The 22,226-nt window shown below is 36.1% G+C and overlaps 1 protein-coding gene across 4 annotated transcripts in view; it reads right to left on the bottom strand.

Moving 5' to 3' along the window:
* The window catches only part of ESR1 (estrogen receptor 1), a 365,725-nt gene that overhangs the window by 44,085 nt on the left and 299,414 nt on the right, over window positions 1–22,226 (bottom strand). For all 4 annotated transcript variants that reach the window (XM_036024903.1, XM_028509943.2, XM_036024904.1 and 1 more), the window contains exon 6: window positions 20,836–20,974. In XM_036024903.1, the coding sequence (XP_035880796.1) occupies window positions 20,836–20,974 (139 nt within the window). The remainder of the gene's footprint in view (window positions 1–20,835; window positions 20,975–22,226) is intronic.

Raw genomic sequence — 22,226 nt, 5'->3', positions numbered from 1 at the left:
GGTTAGGCCATGATGCAACTTAGCCCTACCACCAACACTAACAACAGTAATGTAGTAACAGCGGAAGCTCACATTTATTCAGTTCTCACTGTGTGCTCATAAGCAAGATCTAAGCACATGACACCCACTCACTGAATCCTTATAAAAGTCCGTGAGAAAGAGACTATTATGATAGAAAAAGAAACCAAGGTAAGAGCCCAAAGTCCCAGTTAGCTGGCCAACCTGCAGTCTGGCTCCAGGGCTCAGGCGCTCCGACAGCTCACTGCAGAGCCCCTCCACAGCCGTCCCTTCACCCGTTAGGCTCTTTCCTGTGCCTTTAGTCTCTGCTGTGTTCTCCCACACTCAGCCTTCCTAAAAGGCCTCTCTGGACCCCTTTGCATCAGTGTATCTGAACATGTGTGTAGAGAACTGTGCCCTGGTTCAGTTCCCAGCCGCTACTGCACTGGGACTTTAAATATCCCTCCAAATCTCTTTTCAACAAGTTCCAAAGTTTGTTCAATAGTCAAGCACATGGTGCCAGTCCTCGTACCAGATTTATGGATTGACAATTCCATCGCACCTGCACTTCCTTCCATCTTCTTCCTGTGCTCTGGGAATCAACCAGTCATCTGACACAGTAATTATCCCTCCTGCTTCTCTATCTACCACCCCCCACTGCCGCTTCTCAGATTAGTGCTGAACTAAGGATGGCCCTACAGACAGCACTTACCACTCCTGTGTTGCACGTGGCGATCTACTTTTATCGATATAGAAAGGCTTTACATTCATCTAACTGCCTTCCCTCCACCCCTCCAAAATATCACATGCTCTCAGAGGACAGGGTTGTATCTGATTTTTCCCTATATTTCTACTGCCTAGGAAAATGTTGGTAATAATCACTTATTAATGGTGGAAGGATTCGACATGGAAAATTGGAGTGGGGAGTCTTGATCGTGTCGCTGCCTAGCTTTGTGATTGTAAGCAAGCCTTTTAAGGTTTAACAGCAGTAAACTTCATTTTCTCAGAGGAAATATGAGCATTCTAATATCTACCTTAATATCCTCAAAGAGCTGTTCCAAGGATAAATGTGAGAATGTGCAGGGTAGCCCATTACAAACCGCAGCATGACACACATTGTAGAATTATCGTCATCAGTTACAACTCACTCTTACTCTCCAGCAGTGTGGAATCTGAGGCTTTCAATGCAATGTGATCTAAGAGAGGGAAAGGTAATGATAGCTCACAAATGCTTATTAGAAAATGAAATAAAAATTGAGAAAACTTCACTGAGTTCCATTAACTTCAAAGGCCACGTGAATTTGTTGTACTCCCACCAGAGTCATGTGTAATGGCATTTTCGGGGAAGGAAGAAGAGATGACCTATGTGTTCTTTATGGATAAATGTGTCTTTCTCATCACCCTAACCATAAAGGACAATGTTTTTGGTTTTGTTCATTTGTTTTGATGATATTCTCTCTCTCCCTCCCCCACCCCCAGTCTCCCTCTCTCCCTCAATTATTTCCAAGGCTTCAGGCCAAAGTGCATGTAGAAATTATATCTTTAGCCTATTAGAACCACTACACTGAGCAGAGGTCATTGCTCCAATTGACCAGAAACTTCTTTAAGAAATTAAAGTAGGTATTGAAGTATAATCCTAACATTTTATCAGTGATTGGCTCTACAACATACTGTTCTGGAAACAACCGATAAACAAAACTTGAGCCCATCTCTGGGCTTTTAGAGAAACATTTTTTATCCTTTCTTACCCCACCCAGTCTATTCCCAAGGATTTCATGGTGCACTCTGACCCCGCAGGCCTCAGTGATGGTGAAAACTGATTCTGAACCAAGGTAAACAGGGTTCCTCCCCACGACAGAGAGCTCCGGTCTGCAGAAACCTAATGACGCTCTTGAAGCAGCATGTTCCTCTTCCACCCACACTCTATTGAAATGCTTTTGAGTCTTATTGTGTTGCAATTACACACTACAGAAAACTCAACCAACATCTATCTCAAGGACTGGGTCTACGACTCTTACTGAGACATTTCAATTCCATTTCCCTGCACATACTACCTCTAAATGCATCGGCGAGGGCCCTTCACAAGCATTTCCATTTCACATCTCAGAAAACTTAAAGTGATACAGGTTTCTGACTTAGCTAATGATGGATGTGCCTGGAAAGTCATTGTGAGCTGTTTAAATTGTTCTCTCTTTCCTTACTGTATTTTCAGTGTAACGTGTGGTTCGCACAAAATAATTTTGACAAAATACCTGTACTTGAAAGAACATGAAGTTCTCCACCAGTTCTCTATCAATATACCTTCTTTTTACTTTTTGAATCAACATTTTTAATTTTAGAGAGGTTAACTTTAGGGTTTTTTGTGCCTGTTAAAGACATAATTAGTGAAACCTGAAATACATTTTCTTATAAAAGTTTTAGCTTGTCTCTTAAGTCCTTCATTCACCTCGAGTTAATTTTTTTCACATGTGATGAAATAGGACAAGACCTTTTTTTTCTATCTAGGTAGCCATTTGTCTCAGGGCCTTTAATGTAATGGTTCACCCTTTCCCTCAAAATCTCAAGGCTCTCTCTGCCACAGCTCAGTCATTCCTAAATGCCAGCTCCTGAGCTCTCTTTTCTATTTCATTAGTTAATATGCTTATTTCTATGTTAATACCACATTGTCTTATTTATAATAACTTTATGATTTTATCATTTAGTTATTATAGCTTTTTACCCAATCTCCCTACCTTAATTTCAGAAACATTCGGCTATACTTGGTTTTTGACCTCTACCATATAAACTTTAGAATTAACTCAGGATTTTGATGGCCAATGTACTGTATTTGTAGATAAATTTGTGGAGAACTGATACATCTTGACTAGTTAATCTTCCTAGCTATACACATGGTATAGCTTTCTTTTTAATGTTTTATGTTCTTAATGTTTTTCAATAGAGGTATCTAATTGTCTCTACAGACCTCTGACAATTTATTAAATTTACCCCCAAATACATTATAGTTTTTGTTACTACTGTGAAAAGTATATATAACAATAAATTAAAGTATATATAATTTTATATGTATTTATTTGTGTTCTATATTTGTTGCTATAAAAAGACAGATTTTGTTTTTGTATATTGATTAACTAGAACTTGTAAATATTCTAATTGGACTCAATGTCACAAAGATAATAAGGGAAGTTCTTACCTGAGAATGTTTTTAAATATTTTTTTATTGTAAATTCCAGCTGACATACAACATTACATTAGTTTCAAGTGCACCATATAGTGATTAGACATCTGTACAACTTATGAAGTGATCATCCGTAAGTCTACTACCCATTTGACACCACACAGAGTTATTACAATATCATTGACAAAATTCCCTATGCTGTACATTACATCCCTATGAGTGTTTTCATAACTGGCAATTTGCCCCTCTTAATCCCTCCCCCTTTTCCACCTGTCCCTCCAACTCCCCTCCCATTTGGCAACCATCAAAATGTTTTCTGTATCTCTGAGTTTGTTTGTTTTTTGGATTCCACATATATGTGAGATTATGATTATTTATCTTTCTATGTCTAATGCATTTCATTTAGCCTAATACTCCCTTGGCCCATCCATGCTGCTGCAGATGGCAACATTTCATTCCTTCCCATGGCTGAATAATATTCCATTGTGTGCATGTCCCACCTCTCCTCTATCTATGTGTCTGTCAATGAACACACCGGTTGCTTCCATGTCTTGGCTACAGGTAATAGTGCAATAAACATAGGATGCACATGTCTTTTCCAATTAGTATTTGGGTTGTTGTAGGATATATATACCCAGAAGTACAATTGCTGGGTCCTTCTTTGTCTTATTTTATAACCTTTGTTTTAAAGTCTATTCTGTCTGATACAAGTATTGCTACCTCAGCTCTTTTTCCATTTCCATTTCCATGAAATATCTTTTTCCATCTCTGTACTTTCTGTCTGTATGTGTCTTTTGATCTGAAGTGGGTCTCTTGTATGCAGCAAGTGTATGGGTCTTATTTTCTTAGCCAGCATTTCTTTTTATTGAAGCATTTAATATATTTACATTTAAAGTAATTATTGGTGACTATATAATTATTGTCATTTTATTTTTCATATTTTTAATCTTTTTTTTCTTCTTCTTAAATAAGTCCCTTTAACATTTCTTATAATACTGGTTTAGTAGTGATAAACTTCAGCTTTTTCTTGTCTGGGATCTAAGAATGTTATTAGCTGGGTGTATCAAGTCTGTCTAAATTGTTCAAGGTAAAAGAACAAAACAAACAGAAATCCTTGAGTTTTTTTTTATTTTATGGGACACAGCTGCTAAAGCTTACCTAAGCTGATAAAACTTAATCTCATAGGCTTTCTATCTGCTTGACTAACAAAATATAAAAGCTGAGTTACATGAAACCTAAATGGCTTTCTCTGAGTGAACTTATATCACATAACAAATAACATAGTTAGCAACCATCTATCACTCCAAAAATCAAAATACATTTCAGCAAAGAAAAAGGATCTTTTAGAAGTTCCATCCTTGGCTCAGAGTCCTTCCAGTGAGGGATGATGCTGTGTTTATTTATGCCCATTTTTAGTTTTATTCTTTGCTATTTGTTAGGAAGACTTGGAGTGGCCGAGATCTATGATTCATTTGGATCTGCACTGGCAATTCAGCTCCTCGTAATGCTGCTATCTACAAAGCAGATGGCAGCTGTAGCCTAATATTTCGGAATGAATTACAGATACTGTGTGATCTCACCTTTAACTGGACCCTAATCAACAAAAGAAAAAGCAAGCAAAATATAACCAGAGACACTGAAATTAAGAACAATCTGACAGTAACCAGAGGGGAGGTGGCAGGGGATAATGGAGGGAAAGGTTTTCAGGAACTACTATAAAGGACACATGGACAAAACCAAGGCGGGAGATGGAAGCAAGGGTGGGAGGTGGGCTTGGCTGGTGGTGGGGGAGCGGTGGGGAGTAAATGCAGACAACTGTAACTGAACAACAATAAAATAACTTAAAAAACTAAAAAAGAGAAAATGGTCAAGCTTTGGAAGAGTTGCACATTTCAAAAACAGAAAATCAGGTATATGGTCAAACAACAGAAAAAAAACAGAAAGGATATAACACCAAATAGACTCGAAGGACAGCATGGTGACGGGGAAAATGGATCAAAGGACAAAGAGTAAAGGAAAAGAATAAAAGAATTTAAGAGAAAATCATAAAATATAGAGTATGGGTAAGAGGTATCTTTTGTATACATGAATGGACACCTAAAGAAGCAAATCAAAGCAATGTAGTAAAACCATTACTTAAAATTAGAAATCAAGATATTTCAGTCCGTATATTCAAAAGACATGCCATAGACTGGTATGGTGGGAAAACTGACCTAAAATGGTCAACAGAGAGACATGTCTTAATAAAGTCATTGAAATTTAAGTCTGTGAAAAAGAAAACCTGCAGGCACTCAGCCAAAAAGTCCAAATCACTAATAAGAGAAAGAAAATCAGACTGTCATCTAACTTCTTGACAGCAACATTGCACATTTTAAAAAAAAAAAAATGGAGCAATCTTTTAAAAATACTTGAGAAAAAAAATGAGCCAAGAATTTTCTATACAACCAAACTTTCCATATAAGGACACAGAAAAAAAAAATAGAAACATTTAAAACTTAAAAAAAAAAGTATCTGCATAACCCTCTTCTGATAAAAGAAACTCCAGACATCGAGAGAGAGAGAAGAGAGAGAGAAAGGACCATTCTCAGGTGATCTGAAAATGTGGACATTAAATGTATTTAATGATAGGTTTAACACTAAAAATTTGAGTTAGGGAGTGACCAAATGGGAGTATCTAAATATTATAAACTCTAGTAGTATATTTAAAAATACAAGCAATAAAAATAAGATGAGAAAGGGAGAGTTGTAGAAATTACTAGCTTAAAATTACCTCTTAGGTATTAGCAGAGTAAACTGGTATCATTTGATTCTAACAAAGTACTAGCAGCATAAGTTTATTTAACGATACAAAGTTTAACACTAAAAAACAAAATAATCCTAGTGGCTAAAATTGAAGAGAAGCTGAGGAAGGTTAGGGTACTAGCTAACTTCACTATTGCTCATAGGAAGAAACAATTTCTAAATGAAGAACTGACTGAATATATATAAGTTGAACAACCAGCACAAAAATACAAAATCACTAAAACCAAAAGAAAGTAAACAAATAAATTAAAATGTCAAAGAAAAGGGACTATTTAATATGTGGGAAATATAAAGGAATGCAATAGAACTTGAATCAAACTCAGTGATTCTATCCATAAATAAAAATTGGCTTAACTCACTTGTTAATATTCTTAGATTGATAAAGTAATATCTAATTGTGGATGACACAAGAGAGATACATAAAGCAAAGATAATCAGATATTAAAAATGAATAATGGGAAGAGATACATTAAGTGAAAATAAAAAGAAACTAAGCACCATGATTTTGATGTTTGATGGTAAAATTCAATCCACAAAAAAGATGAAATGAATAGAAAACTTTGTAACACAAAAACTGTAATGTACAATGGAGATAAAGCAAATATGAATATTTATGGAGCAGATGACAGGTCACAAGTTTTCATTAAACAGAAATTAAAGTATATAAGAAAAGAAATAGACACAAGCAGATAATATTTTACCTGCTATCATAGCAACAGCAAGTAAACCTTAATATGAACTATGCATGGAATATTTAAGAAAACTGAAATTATATTAAGCTACAAAGAAAACTTCAGTAAGTTCCAAAAGTAATTGAAATAATGAGCAATATTCTGTGATCCCAAAAGGAAGAAATGTTCATTAGTAACAAAACAAAAAGTGTCCCTTAAACCTGAAAATTAAACTGCTCATTAAAATCTTGAAGAAAAGGGAAAATAAAATATGAAATCACTGAAATTTTAGTAAATAAGGATGATAAAAGCAAGATATATTAGAATCTATGGTACATAACTAAAGCAGAGTTTTTGAGAAAATTACTTGCATTCATTACCTACATCATGAAATAAACATAAATAAATTAAGTATCAACCCAAAAGCTAGAGAAAGAACTACAAAGTTAACTTACTGAAAGCAAAAGGAGGGACTTAAAAAGCTAAAATTATAATGAGTTAGAAAGTAGAAAACCAGAAGAAACACTTTTTAAAAATTTAAGTTAGCTTGGAGATGGGGGGCGGGGATTGATGCAATAGAGAAGCCACTAGCTGATCTACACTTTCTAAAAGAAAGATAAATACAGAAAATAAATTATAAGGTGGAAGTAAACCAGAGACTCTTAAAAAAAAAGTCAGAAACCACTTTGCCTAACTCAATGCACTAAATTTGGAAACCTAAATGAAATGGTAATATGATCAGATTTATATACCAAAAATGAGTGCAGAAGAAGAGATAAAAAGTCCAAGAAGACCAAACTCCCACAGAAGAACTAAAAATTCCAGGACACTTCCCTCTACAGGAGCCACCAGGTACAGATGGCTTCAAGAGGGATTTCTACCAAAATTTTAAAGTTCAAATAATCCTAGGGTTACTTAAAATGTCCAGAGCACAGAAAAGCAAAGGAACATTCCAACCTAGTTTTGTGAGGCATGTGTAACACTGATAACTTGTAAAGACTACACAAGGAGAAAATTTTACAACAAACTTTCTTATGAATGTTGATACAAAAATGATGATAACATTCATCCTTAATAAAAACACCTAATAACAGAAATCTATAGAAACTCTTGTGACATGAATATATAGGAACAAAAAAATGGTACCCATTATTTGTGACTATTTTTACAAGGTATTAGAAGTTATCATTCAACTCTATTAAATTTAAAAATACATTTTGATGTTTAGGGACAGAAAGGAAGAAGTAAAACAGTCTCTATTTGTGGATAATATGATTGTGTATTAGGAAACCCCCAAATTAATAGAAAAACTAAACAATAAGAAAATTTAGTAAAGTAGTTGCCTATAAAAATAACACACAAATATCAATTATTACATACATACACATATGTATATTATATTTTTATAAAATACCCAACTGTGTGTGTGTGTGTGTGTGTGTGTGTGTATAATATATATAAAATACCTAGGCATAATCTTTAAAATGCATGCAAAATATACCATATAAGGATACTTGAAAAGACATTTCAAAAATGTCTGAACCAATGAAAAGGCATGCCTTGTCTTGGATAGGAAGATGCAACACAATAAAGATATTAATGATCCTTAAGTCAATTTATATTTAACATGATCCCCACAAAATTACTGAACACTTTTTATGAAGTTGATTCTAAAGATCACATAGCAAAAAAATGAAGAATCTGTATAATCCTAAAAAATTAAAAGGCAGTATTGAAGATATACGTGGGAAATAAATGTCCCATTAATTAAGACACAGTTTGAAGCTGCTATAAATAAAACCGTGTAATATTGATTCATAGATAAATTTCAGCAGATAATTAAAATTTGATAAAAAGACTTAAGTTTATAAAGAAATTTCATATATGATTAAGGATACATCTTAAATCACTTGAGAAAATATTCACTTTTTTTAAGTGGTGTTGGAAAACAGAAAAGCCATCTGGAAAAATATAAAAGTCAATCAAAAGTTAGTCTACACAGAGCTCTTAAAAATCAAGGGAAAAAAGTCTGAAAGTCTTACAACCTATTCTGTTGTAGAAACTGTGGAGAAACACACACGGTTATATACATGGTTGGTGGGGAACACCACGACACCGAAATCATTGACAGTAAATTCTCTAATATCTAACAAAGTTAGGAATGCCTGTACTCTTGAACCCAGTGATCCTACTCCTAGGAATCTATCACAGACTGAGAAAAATACAGAATGACTTATTCACAAAGTTATGTATTATAGCCTCTTTATTGTTGGACAAGATTGGGGAAAAAGCCTACATGCACATCAGTAAGGGTTTCCAACCAATGGAATATAAACTAATCATGGAAAGTAATAAGATCTTTATATACATGCACATAGTAACCTTCAAAACAATATGCAGAATGTTATATGCAATATAATATCTTACTTTTGTATGTGGGGTGGGGATATGACTACATAAAAATATACACACATACTTATATCCATGATATATAGCCAATCTTAATTCACATTTGACATTCTAGTGAGCATCCAGTAGAGGGGCTAGTAATGAAAGGTAGATTCTTTGACTATACCTACTTATAAAGTTTTGACTTTGGGAACAAATATTTTACATATTAAAAATAAAAAATATATAAAAATGGAAAGCAAGTTAAGAAGAATGATTCTTACTCTATATCAAGTTGGTGACATAACCTCAGAAAGGAGGGTTATTTCAAGTGTTGGCAGAACACAGTGTTTTGATTTTCCATTCTCAGTGAGATATAATTGAAAAACAAATAGAGCTACACACTTAGAAATCCTCAACTATTTTGAATGGTCTACTTATTAGCAGAAACACTGGTATTGTTATTTTAAAACTGTTTTTACACAATGTAAGATAATCAAATGGGTAATTATGTTTTTAGAAACCAAGATTTGAATTAGAAATATTAGTACAAAATAATATATATATTTTTTCTTCCAAAGGGGTCTATGTCCTAATTTAACCCACTAGAAACACAAAGAAGCAATAGTAACTCTAAAGTCGTGAACACACAAAGTGCCAAGATTGATTTTTAAATACCAATTTCTCTGAAATAAAGGAGTGCTCCTTGTAGAAATGGTTGGTTCCGGCTCTGGGGCAGGACATTTACAATATGAGGTTGGGAGATGTCACTGTGCTCTTCAGCAAGGAGGCATCAAAGACTAATGGCTTATATCCAAGTGACACGCAAGTTGACATGAAGGAACGTTCATTAGTCAAAGATGGGAAAACTTGAACATCTAAAAAGGATAATAAATCAATTGATTGATACATACTGAATAAGCAAGAACCTATAAGCTCATAATGCAACTAAAGAAATTCTCCCTGGGTATCACTGGATGGAGCTAGGGCATCTGTTCCCCTTGGTGTTGCTGTTCTGAAGGACAAGCACTCCACTGTTTTCCACTACTGAACATCTCAAAAAGCTACTTTATATTTCTTTTCTTTACTTTTCCCTACCTATTTTCTCTTTCATACGTTATGCTTTCATTTAACACATTTACACTCTCTTTATGTTCCTCCTACCTTTTCACTAAAAATATTCTCTTTAGGGACAACAAGAATCCCCTTATTAACAAATCCCTTTCTTCTTACTCCTGCACACCTCTCCATAGTATTTGGTATGATTCACTATCCTTTTTCTTTTGAAAGCTAACCCTTCCTTGGGATCAGAGACTTTGTACTTCTACTTCTCAGACAACTACCTTAACCATGCTGGGATTCTCTTTTACTTGTAATTCCTACAGGTCAGCTTTTTCTTTTTCTGTTAAATTGTTGTTCAAGTACGATTGTCTCCATCTCCATCCCCCTCCCACTCTCCCCCCACCCCGCCCATCCCCACCCTCGAACCTACCCTCCTTTGTCCATGTGTCCTTTATACATGTTCCTTGATAACCCTTCCCCTTCTTTCCCACATTGCCCTCACCTTTGGTCACTGTCAGTTTGTTCTTTATTTCAATGTCTCTGGTTATATTTTGTTTGCTTATTCGTTCTGTTGATTACATTCCACTTATAGGTGAGATCATCTGGTATGTCTCTCTCACCACCTGGCTTATTTCACTTAGCATGATTCTCTCCAGATCCATCCATGCTGTCACAAAGGGTAGGAGTTCCTTCTTTCTTTCTGCTGCATAGTATTCCATTGTGTAAGCATAGCACAGTTTATTGATCCACTCATTTACTGATGGGCATCTAGGTAGCATCTAACACTTGGCTATTGTAAATTGTGCTGGTATGAATATTGGGGTGCATGGATTCTTTTGAATTGGTCTTTCTGGATTCTTAGGGTATAATCCCAACAGGGGAATTGCCGGGTCAAAAGGCAGTTCCATTTTTAGCTTTCTGAGGAAATTCCATATGGTTTTCCACAGTGGCTACAGGTCAGCTTTTTAAAGAAGTTTTTTCTTAGTCTTTGGACACCTCTTTCTCCACTTCCTGCTTATCACATTTATTTCATACTTTTATCTGTGGAGATGACTCAAATCTTTTTCAGATTTTATCCACATCTCTTTTCTGAGTTCCAGCTTCCTGCTGAACAGTCTTCAGTATATCCTCCTAGTCCCTTAAGCCCAACTTGCATAAGGAAAAATTCATCAGAGTCCCCAACACCTGGTCTTTCTCCTGTCTTCCTAATTCTTATCTGTAGCATTGCCATCTTTCCAAGAGCACAGATTTTGAAACCTTCTTCATCCCCGCACTCCACACCGCACCCACATTGAATTAAGTGCTTGTTCAGGCTCTGCTATCCCCAGAGGCTAAGGTGGACCCAGTTGTAGTCTCACCTGAACATGGTATTAAACTTGTCCTGATCACATTTGGAGATACAAGAGAAGCCTTTTCCTCATCATGTGTATGCAGTAACCCTCCCTTATCATCATAACATGTTTGGTGCACTGTATTTTCCAGCAATAAATTCATAATGGACCTTAGAATCTGTGCCAATGATGAGTGGTAAATATTTAAACAAGTTAAAACTGATTCTCTGTTTTGGTATAAAGTGAAAGATAAAACTGAAAGTGTGCTTTTAACATCTTTCAATTTGATCAAATGAAAACACAGGTAATACAAAAATAAGAATATTTAATGGTTTAAAATGCCTCCAGAATCATCCAAAGAGAAATTTCATTCTTATTCATTGGATTAGGAGCCCACAGGGAAAAGTCAATGCCAATGAAGAGATTGAAACACTTATAGATCATAAGGGCATATGACCATGATCCTAATATGACAATTACAACTTTAAACCAGAAATGAAAATAGACATATTAACTTCATATTTACTTCAAACCCAAACATCTATCCACTTTTAAAATTAAGAGCTGTCATCATAGGAAAATATCCAAGCAGTACTAATACTGTGACATAAGTTATTTTTCAAAGATGTGTGAACTGTGGTCATCTACCATAGAGGTTGATAAACCTCTTCCAAAACCACACTGTCTTGCTGCCAGACCCAAAGGACCAACATATGAAATAATCTTAGGTTTTTAGAGTTATTTGTAACAGAGTGCACTTTTAGGTAGGATAAGTACATAATAAATATAGTGTGGCTAGCATGTAAATGTCAAGAATGAATCAGTTTATACTTGCAAGTAAAAACCATGGATTAATATTCACTTAGAAATCATAGCCATTAGAAAGTAATAGAGATACAACTGATTTCACAGAAATATAAAGGACCATAAGAGACTACTATGAACAATTACATGAAAACAAATTAGACAACCTAAAAATGGATAAATTTCTAGAAACATACAACCTACCAAAACTGAATCATGAATAAAAGACAATCCAAGCAAATCAAATACTAGTAAGTAATCAAAACTATCCCAACAAGAAACTACAAAAAGACAGTTTCACTGGCAAACTCTACCAATGTTTAAGGAAAATTAATACCAATCCTTTACAAACTCTTCTAAAAATTAGAAGAGGAAACATTTCCAAATTCATTTTTATGAGACCAGCTTTATCCTGACACCAAAACCAGACAAAGACACTACAAAAGAAGAAAATTAGGTGAATAACCCTTGGGTCAACATCCCTTATGAACATAGATGCAAATACTCAAAAAATATCACCAAACTAAATTCAACAATACATTAAAAGGACCATGCACCATGATCAAGTGGGAATTATTCCAGGGATGCAAGGACAGTTTAACATTTACAAACCAATCGATATGATATTCCACATTAACAAAATAAGAGATAAAATTATGTGATTATCTTAATAGATGAAGAAAAATATTTGACATAAACATCCATTTATGATTTTAAAAACTCAACAAAGTGGTATAGAGCATATACCTCAACAAAATAAAGACCACATATGACAAGCACACTGCTAAGATCATACTCAATAGTGAAAAGTTGAAACCTTTTTCTGTAAGATCAGGAATAAAACAAGGATGACCCCTCTCACCACTTTATTCAACATAGTATTGGGAGTCCTAGCCAAAGCAATTAAGCAAGAAAAAGAAATAAAAGGTATACAAACCAGAAAGGAAGAAGTAAAGCTATCATTATATCACATTTGCAGGTTACATAATATTAGGTACAAATACCCTAAAATTTCCACCAAAAAAAAAACCTTGTTAGAACTGATAAACAAATTCTGTAAAGTTGCAAGATATCAAGTCAATATACAAAAATCAGTTGAGTTTCTATACACTAATAAAGAACTATCAGAAAGAGAAATTAAGAAAATAATCCTGTTTAAATTGTATCAAAGAGAATAAAATACTTAGGAATAAATATAATCAAGGAGATGATAGACCTGTACACTGAAAACTGTAGACATTGATTAAAAAAACAAAGAAGACACAAATAAATGGAAACATACTTTATGTCTATGAATTAGAAAATTTAATGTCATTAAAATGCCCATCTATCCGAAGCAATCTACACATTCAATGCAATCCTTATCAAATTCCAAGGACATTTTTCACAGAAATAGAACGAACAATACTGAAAGTAATCTAGAACCACAAAAGACCCTGAGCAGCCAAAGCAAACTTAGAAAGAAGAACAATGCTAGAGGCATCATTCTCAGGGAGGCATAACCCTCAGAATCAATAGTTTTGATCACTATTACAAAGCTATAGTAATCAAAACACTATAGTATTGATATAAACACACACACATACATCAATGACAGAATAGGGATTCCCAAAATAAACCTAAATATATAGTCGATTAATGTCCAACAAAGGAGTCTGGAATATATGGAAAAGGACAGTCTCCTTAATAAATGATATTGGGAAAACTGAACAGTCTTATGCAAAAAAATGAAACTAGACCATTATCTAATACAATACACAAAACTCACTCAAAATTCATTAAAGTCTAGATTATAAGACTCCTAGAAGAAAACACAGGCAGTGAGTTCCTTGACACTGGTGTTGGCAATGACTTTTTAAGTTTGACATCAAAAGCAAAAATGAGCAAGTGAAACTACATCAAACTAAAAGCTCTGCACAGCAAAGAAAACCATCAATGAAATGAAAAGGCAACCTATCGAACTGGAGAAAATATTAGCAAATCATATATCTGATAAGAGGTTAATATTTAAAATGTATCAAAAACTTATACAATTCAATAGCAAAAAAATTAAAACCCAAAACATTTGGATGAGAAAATAGGCAGAGAACCTGAATACATATTTTTCCAAAGAAGGAATACAAATGGCCAACAGGTATATGTAAAGGTGATCAATATCACTAATCATGAGAGAGCCGCAAATCAAAACCACCATGAGAAATCACACAAACCTGTTAGAATGTCTATTATATATAAAAAGAAAAGACTAGAAGTAGAGGTGTTAGCAAGGATGTGCAGCAAAAGAAACCCTTGTGCACTGTTGATGGGAATATAAATTGGTGCAGCCACAATTGAAAACAGTGTGAATGCTACTCAAAAACTTAAAAATAGAACTACCATATGATCCAACAATTCTACTTCTGGGTATTTATCGAAAGAAAACAAAAACACTAATTCAAAGAGATATATGCACTCCCATGTTCATTGCAGCATTATTTACATTAGCCAATGCCTAAAAGCAACCTAAGTGTCTATCAAGGAATAGATAAAGAAAACATACAATGGAATATTTTTCAGCCACAAAAAAAGGAAATCCAGCCATTTGCAATAACAGATGAACCTTGGGAGTATTATGCTAAGTAACAAAAGCCAACAGAGAAAAGCAAATACCACATGATCTCACTTATATATGAAGTCTGAAAAGCAGCACAAAACAAAATGAACCTCTAAACACACACAGAACAGATTGGCGGTTGAGACAGGCAGGGGTTGGGTTGGGCAGATGAAATAGGTGAAGGTGGTCAGAAGGTACAAATTTCTGCTTATAAAATAAATATGTCTGGTCATATATGTATATCTTGGTGATTGTAATTAATACTACTTCATTGCATATTCGAAAGGTGCTAAAGTTCTTATCACAGGAAAAAATGGTAACTATTTATGGTGGTTGTTGTTCACTAGACTTACTGTAGTGATCCCTTTGCAATATATATGTATATTGAATCATTGGGTTGTTCACCTGAAACTAATATAATGTTATAAGCCAATTGTATCCCAATTTAAAAAAAGAAGCTGACAGAGGAAGATCAACTAGACATGACTGATGCAGGTACAGGGCAGGCTTGCTTTTGCTTGCGTTAACTTGTATACTGATATTACTTTACTTCTAGACAGTAAATTCCCTGAGGACAGGTCTGCCTCTTACACATCTCTTTTCTCATATCCTTCAGTCTCATGCAGAACCCTAGAGATACTCACAGCGGCACTCAGTAAATAACTACTAAGTTGACTTAAACCAATCCCTAGCTAACACAGACTTGAAGCTGGCCATCCCCCTTCATCATTGGATTCTGATGGCCCTTGCTAAAACCAAGGAGCATCATTTCAATGCCAACTGTGGACAAGTAGCTGTGATTAAGGCAGATAAGCCAAGTGGGTGACTTGATTATCCCTGGGTAGCATGTGTGACTTAATATTAAGATCTTTTAGAATTAAACTGTCAAAATATTATTCTGGTTGCATTTTAAATCAGGCTCATGGTTCATTGTGAATAACATAGGGCAAACATAAAAATAATGTGGTATATGAAAATGTAAGAAAAGCCTGATTAACCTCCTACACGGGATTAATTCTTTGGTTGGAATTATGCCTTTTCCTCAGGAGCGATTTTATATTGCATAGATCCTAACTGTTTACAGGCTTATTCCTCTCGAGGGCTTTAGAGCTCGTGGGTTAGCAAACTTCATAAAATAATGCTACTAATTGCTTTTGATTTTAAGGAGAAACCTTGGTTTGAATGTCTTGTTTTTTACATTTTCCAATAGAACTCGCCCAAGTGCTTTCATGATTGATGGGGTTGTGTGTATGTTTTGTGTGTAACATCTTTATTGATATATGATCCACATAGCACATATACATAATTTACCCATTGAAAGTGTGTAATAAATTGGGTTTTAGTCCAAAAGATATGTTGATTTATTTTCAAAGGCAGCAATAATAATGACAGTTTGGTTAATTTCTCCCTTCTTTTGGCTTCAAATTTTCTCCTCTATGGATTATAGTTTCATATTCCCAAGATTCATCAGAACACTAAACAAAACAGTTTTAAGAATCAATCAACTGGCATCTGCCATTGAGTACTTAAGGTCTCAGAACTGGAAACAACCAATGGAATATAAACTAGTAACACTCTTTGCTACCTGTATTCTCGTGCAATTAATGAAATGTAGAAGGTATAGAAGATAACCCAGCATTATACTGCATGCATTAAAGAAGTTAAATAAATCTTGGCTTCCCTGCTTTTATCTCTATCCAATTCTGCAAGGTACAATGAAGAGGTTACGAGCAGAGTTCTTGAGATATGAATGGTTCGAACAAAAGCACTTCTGGAAACTTATGAATGGACTCCAGCAATACCACTGAAGCAACTTCAGTGAGTAAAGGGATATTCATTCACTCCCCCAACCCACCTGCTTCCCCAGCTGTTCTGATGCCCCCTTTGGGCACAGCACACATTTTTCAAAGGGTAAAAGTCTGGAAAGGGACTATAAAGGGAGGAGGTCCTTCTCTCCAAGTCTGAGAAACCTTTGGATGGACCACAGTCTGAATTCATCAACTGACTTTCAAATTTTTTTAACTCTTCCAAGTAAAAAAAATCGGCAAAGAATTTACATTAAGTTTCACACACACAAAAAAATCAAAGAAACATGAAAAGTCAATAAAAGCCCTGCTGGAATCATCGTGTTATTTGTAAGTGTTTACTCACATTTTTTTCCTGAAATATTGACAATAAATAACCCAAAATGAGAATGCTCAGTCTTCTGGAAAATGACTGTTTAAATATAAAATGAATTTATCACCTGAAAACAGCCTGCTATGTGGTAGAAGAGGCAAAATATCCTGTTCAGTGCGGCAACCTGTTTTTCTCTTAGGGGAGCAAGCTTATTCCCCTTCCATGCTTACAAGTAAGAGAACTTTCTGTTGCCCAACTCTGTTCCCCACAGGCAGGGCCTCCCAACGCTCAACGAGACCCAGATCAACAACCCTCTGGCCAAACTAGGTAGTGGGAATATTCTGCTGGTCGAATTAAGCTTTTCAAGTGAATAAATAGTTTTGTTTTGTTTCTTTTTTTTTTTTTCTCTGAAAGAGAAAGGGAGTCAAAAGAGAGTACTTTGGCTTTACTGAGAAATCCACAAATATTTCTCAGAATTTGTTAGCATGCACGGTGCCTGCAAAACAGAATTCGTTCCTTAGAAATTGGACGGACTCACTGAACAGGCAATTGACATTGTTTCCCCTAACATCGCTCTTGCCTTCCAGCGATAGCAAACTTTGTTCCTGCAAAAACAGAGACCCCACAAGGAATGATCTAAGTTGAACACGTTTGCTTCTGGTTTCCATCTATATTTTTCCAGCAGGAGCCCTCCAGCAGGACTGAACAAAGAGGTGCATTCGGAGTCAACACAGAGGGCAGATTTTGTGTTTTCTGTAGCCAAAACACACCCAAGGATTAGGTGCTAGAATGGAAAAGGAGTTTCCTCCACTTCCTGATTACTTTCACAGGCCTTCTTATTACCTGTAATTTTCCTCTCGTAAAACACACACACACAAACTCATTAAGGGAAGTTATTGCGTTCTTTATTTATACTTTATAATAATCTTTATTTCTTGGTTTTCACAGGAAGAGATGACTGCATGAAGTGCTTGGGACTCACCCCTGCAGGGTACAGGGAAGAACTGGAAACCGTGGGTCGACTAAGCATGGCAAGAATAAAATTAGCTTTCAAGCATATGACTACCAGGAAACTTATAAGCTACCAGAATCAAGATATCATGGGTTGTCATCAGGGAGTAAATCAAGCAATAAATCTTTTCAAATGGACTCAAGATAGAAAATACGTCCTCTGCTCACAAATGTGGGGTGGCGACCCAGTAGGGTTTTCTGTTCCTATAATCACGAAACCCCACTTGCCAATACTAACATTTGAGTAACCACAAGACTGGGGTAAATTCCATCCTTCTGATTGCTTTGGATGGCACAAATGCCTGGGTTTGCGCAGGTCTGTGAGAACAGGACATCATTATAATGAGTCACAGATAAAGCCCTGACTGCAGTTGACAACATCAGTAATGCACGGGTGACAGGACTATCTGTCTTCTGTGTTTCTCTTTTCTGTGTGTCTATGCAGGTGCAAACAGCCTGTGGAGGTGGCTGACTTTTCAAAGGTTAGTGTCACCAAGCCTGAGATAAAATAAGAATGATAAAGCTAACACTCGCCTTCTGCTTCCCCACTCTCAAACACTGATCTGTGAAACATAGGAATTTCTACATTTTGTTACAAAAATGTTTACTTCGTATTTATTATATGATGAGGAAAAGCAACAGAGAAGAGAGAGAGATCAGGAGGGCTTATGCTAATCAGAGTTCAGTGTTATCAAAGAGGTTGGAAGCTTGCCAGGCAAAGACAGAAACAATGTTCTCAGCTATCACTCAAAAGTCATCCTCCAGATGTATAAAATTTCAAATGGACTGCTGGTCGTAAAATGTTTTATTGTATGCATGTATCTATGTCATCCAAAGCACTTAGCCTCTAACATGAAGAGGGTAATTTAATAATACTAAAATTTCATAATATTTATGTGCATATTAATAATTTTAAAAGTATAGAAATTTTATATTATATATCATATTTTATTTTTAAGGAAAAATTTGCATTTATTTATGTACTTCTCTAATTATTAACATGTACCTAAGCATATGGAAATGTATTATGGTCTTCAGGATTATGATGTGGCTAGGTCTACAGGGAAAAGTGCGATTCTTTGGATATCCCTGTTTGGAATTTAAAAGTTGCATAACAGAAGTATCAGAATAAGCCAAATGCATTTAGTAACTTCAAAAATCCTCCCAAAACAGATGGATATTAATGTCTGCAAATTCTGTAAAGGACTAAGCCAGGAATTGATGAGCAGCAATAAACAAGAAGGGAGCGGGTCCGTTGACAGGAACAGCTGAAATGACTAATCAGAAGACCTGCATATTCTCCCGACTGCCGGAAACCACCTGGGGACCGTGGCCAGTGTAATTAGCAAACACATCCTGGGAATCACAGGAGACTTTCTACACTGAAGATAAGAAAAAGATCCGACCTGGCCCACAAGAAGTTTATGAGCTGATAAGGCAGATAAGACATACAATGATAACTCACAGATGGCAGAAGGAGGCTAAGGGAAGTACAAACCAAACACAATGAGAACTTAGACAAGGGAAAGGCAACCTTCTGCTGGAAGAGAAGAAAGACAAGGAACAACCTTGATAAGGAAGATAGTGTATCAGTGAGGGACACAGTGAGTCGAGAGCAGCTGTTCTCCACCAGGGACAGTTTAGCACCTTCCCTCCCACCACACACTGAGGGGCGGGGGCTGGGGACATTTAGGAATGTCTGGAGACACTGTGGGCTGTCATCACTGGGGAGGAGGGATGCTATGGGCATCTAGGAGGTAGGAAATGCTGCTGCACATCCTCAATGTGCAGGCCCGTCACCCGCAAGAAAGAATGGGTCAACCGACAATGCCAATAATGTGGAGGTTGAGAAATCCTAGTCTAGAGGAAGTAGGAACTTTAAATCTGGAGTTCTAGAAAGCAACAATAGGTAACAATGGGACCTTTTACTCACTCATACTGCAATGAGGTAGACGGGAGAAAATTAACCACAGTAAGAGTTTATAGAAAAGAGAAGCCGGCAGCTGATGAAATCCTAGGCAATATCACCTCACTGGCCAACTGAGTTCATGTCACAAACCCTGTCATATTTCAAGTGCAGTGACTAGATGACTGTTCTCAGAAACCGTGCACCCGGGAAGATGGATATAAATGAGGTGGTAAGCCATTTTCCCCCAAAACCTGAACACTGAAGACACGTTCTAATTCATAGCAGGGAAACATGCATGTGAAATAAGATTTTCATCTGCAGATTTGTTATAACTCGATCACAGAACTACACTACTGTAACACAAGAAAAAAAATTAGAAGAAGGAGCAGGAGGAAGAGGAGACTTGTGAAAAGAGAAGAAAAGGGGAAAACACAGGAGGGAAAAGGTAGAAGGAAAAATGACAAGAGAAAGGAGAGAAGGCAAGGGAAGAGAAGAGGAAGAGAGGGGTGGGAGGGGAGGGGAGGGAAGGGCCAAAAATATATTCTAAAGAAAAGTGAGTCTTCATTTCTTTTACATGACACAAGATGAAGGTAGGTAGAATTAGCAAGTTACAGTTCATGGTTTTACAAATACACACACACATATATGTGTATATATACATATACATAAAAAACAGGTCCTCAGTATTTTCCCATGGCAATACTGGACACTGTATAAGCATGCAAATGCATATACACATATATTTTAGAAATAATAGAGCTGATCTGAGAAGATGCCTAGCAGAAAGTTATTCATAGGCTTCTGTGAACTGCACTGGTCTCCATCATCTCCATCACCCAAATTCGCCCATTCATAGAGTCAACACACCTGATAACATTTGTGGAAGCTTCATGGAATACTGGGTGAAAGAGTTGCAGGAATAATCAGGGGGCTGTAAAGGATGCACTTCCCCCAAGCTATAGCCAGGCACTCACCTGTCCAAGAGCAAGTTAGGAGCAAATAGGAGCTTCCCTGGGTGCTCCATGGAGCGCCAGATGAGACCAATCATCAGGATCTCTAGCCAGGCACATTCCAAAAGGTGGACCTGATCATGGAGGGTCAAATCCACAAATCCTGAAACAAGACAAGAAAAACCCTGCTGACTTCGAAAGTAGTCATTACTGGTGAAAGGAACGCAACCAAGGATTTGAACCGGTAGGATCTATTTTCTATGAGCACTTTCTATGGGTTAGAAGCAATGGCAAGTGATTCTTGTGCACAATTTCCTTTCATCTCTTATTAATACAACAATTCTAGCTGATGAAGATACAATTCTAACTAATGAAGAAGCAATGGCAAGTGCTTCTCGTGCACAATTTCCTTTCATCTCTTACGAATACAACAATTCTAAGACGTAGGAACTGATGAAGATACCATGTTACAGATAAGGAAACAGATGCTCAGAGAGTTTACATAGGGGTTAAGGTCAGAGGTGGGACTATAAACTCCAAAAGCTATGCCATTGAGCACAGCTGACACTGCCTCTTATATACACAACCAATTTTACACATTGGATCACGAGACCAAATAAATCCAAGGCATTAAGTGAACAAAACGTCCATAAAGTTGGCTGCTCTCTGAATCAGTTCCCTGTCCTTCTTCCCTAAGATATCCCATACAGCCTATTTCCTTCCCCACCCTGTCTGCCTTCGACCCTGTGTTCTCCCTTGTCCATGAGACTGGCTCTAGGAATCCCCTTTTTCTGTGTCCTTTTCTTCATTTTCTCTCCCTAATTTATACTTTTATTAGCTGTCTACACTTGTTTTCACTAAGAAAACAAATTATAAGTTTATTTTCTATAAACAATCAAGTTTCAATAGTTTGCAGACTGGATGTTTCCTTTGGGGTGTCTTAGAACTATCACTGGGTCAGTATTAAATGGCTCATCATTTCTTGTGTACTTAAGTGTCATCTTTTTTGTAATCCTCACTGCTAAGTAGGTCAGGTTCTACTAGACAAACATATACACCATAAACTGGTATATATGGTGTACCATATATACCATATATCATATATGGCATATACCACATACCATAAAAGTATATGAGGTATCATATACCTCAGTCTGCACCCCTCTAGCCCTTTTCCCATAATCAAGCCTACCAATTCTAGTTTTGAAGTAATGCTAAAGTTTTCCACTCTGTCCTGTATTTTCACTCTTACCATAGTAATTCAATTCCTAAGTCTTTAACTTTTTTATCTGACTTCTTTAACTTAGCAAAATTATCTTGAAACTTGGCCACATTGTTGCACATGTGAAGAGTTGACTCTTTTCGATTAGTTGGCGGAGTGGCATTCCAATTGCTACTCAGCAGTGAATGATCAC

This window comes from Phyllostomus discolor, chromosome 4 (assembly GCF_004126475.2).
Source record: "Phyllostomus discolor isolate MPI-MPIP mPhyDis1 chromosome 4, mPhyDis1.pri.v3, whole genome shotgun sequence".
In the NCBI taxonomy this organism is placed as follows: Eukaryota; Metazoa; Chordata; class Mammalia; order Chiroptera; family Phyllostomidae; genus Phyllostomus; species Phyllostomus discolor.
The sequence above is the reverse complement of the archived record's forward strand: the minus strand, read 5'-3'. Positions and strand labels throughout refer to the sequence as shown.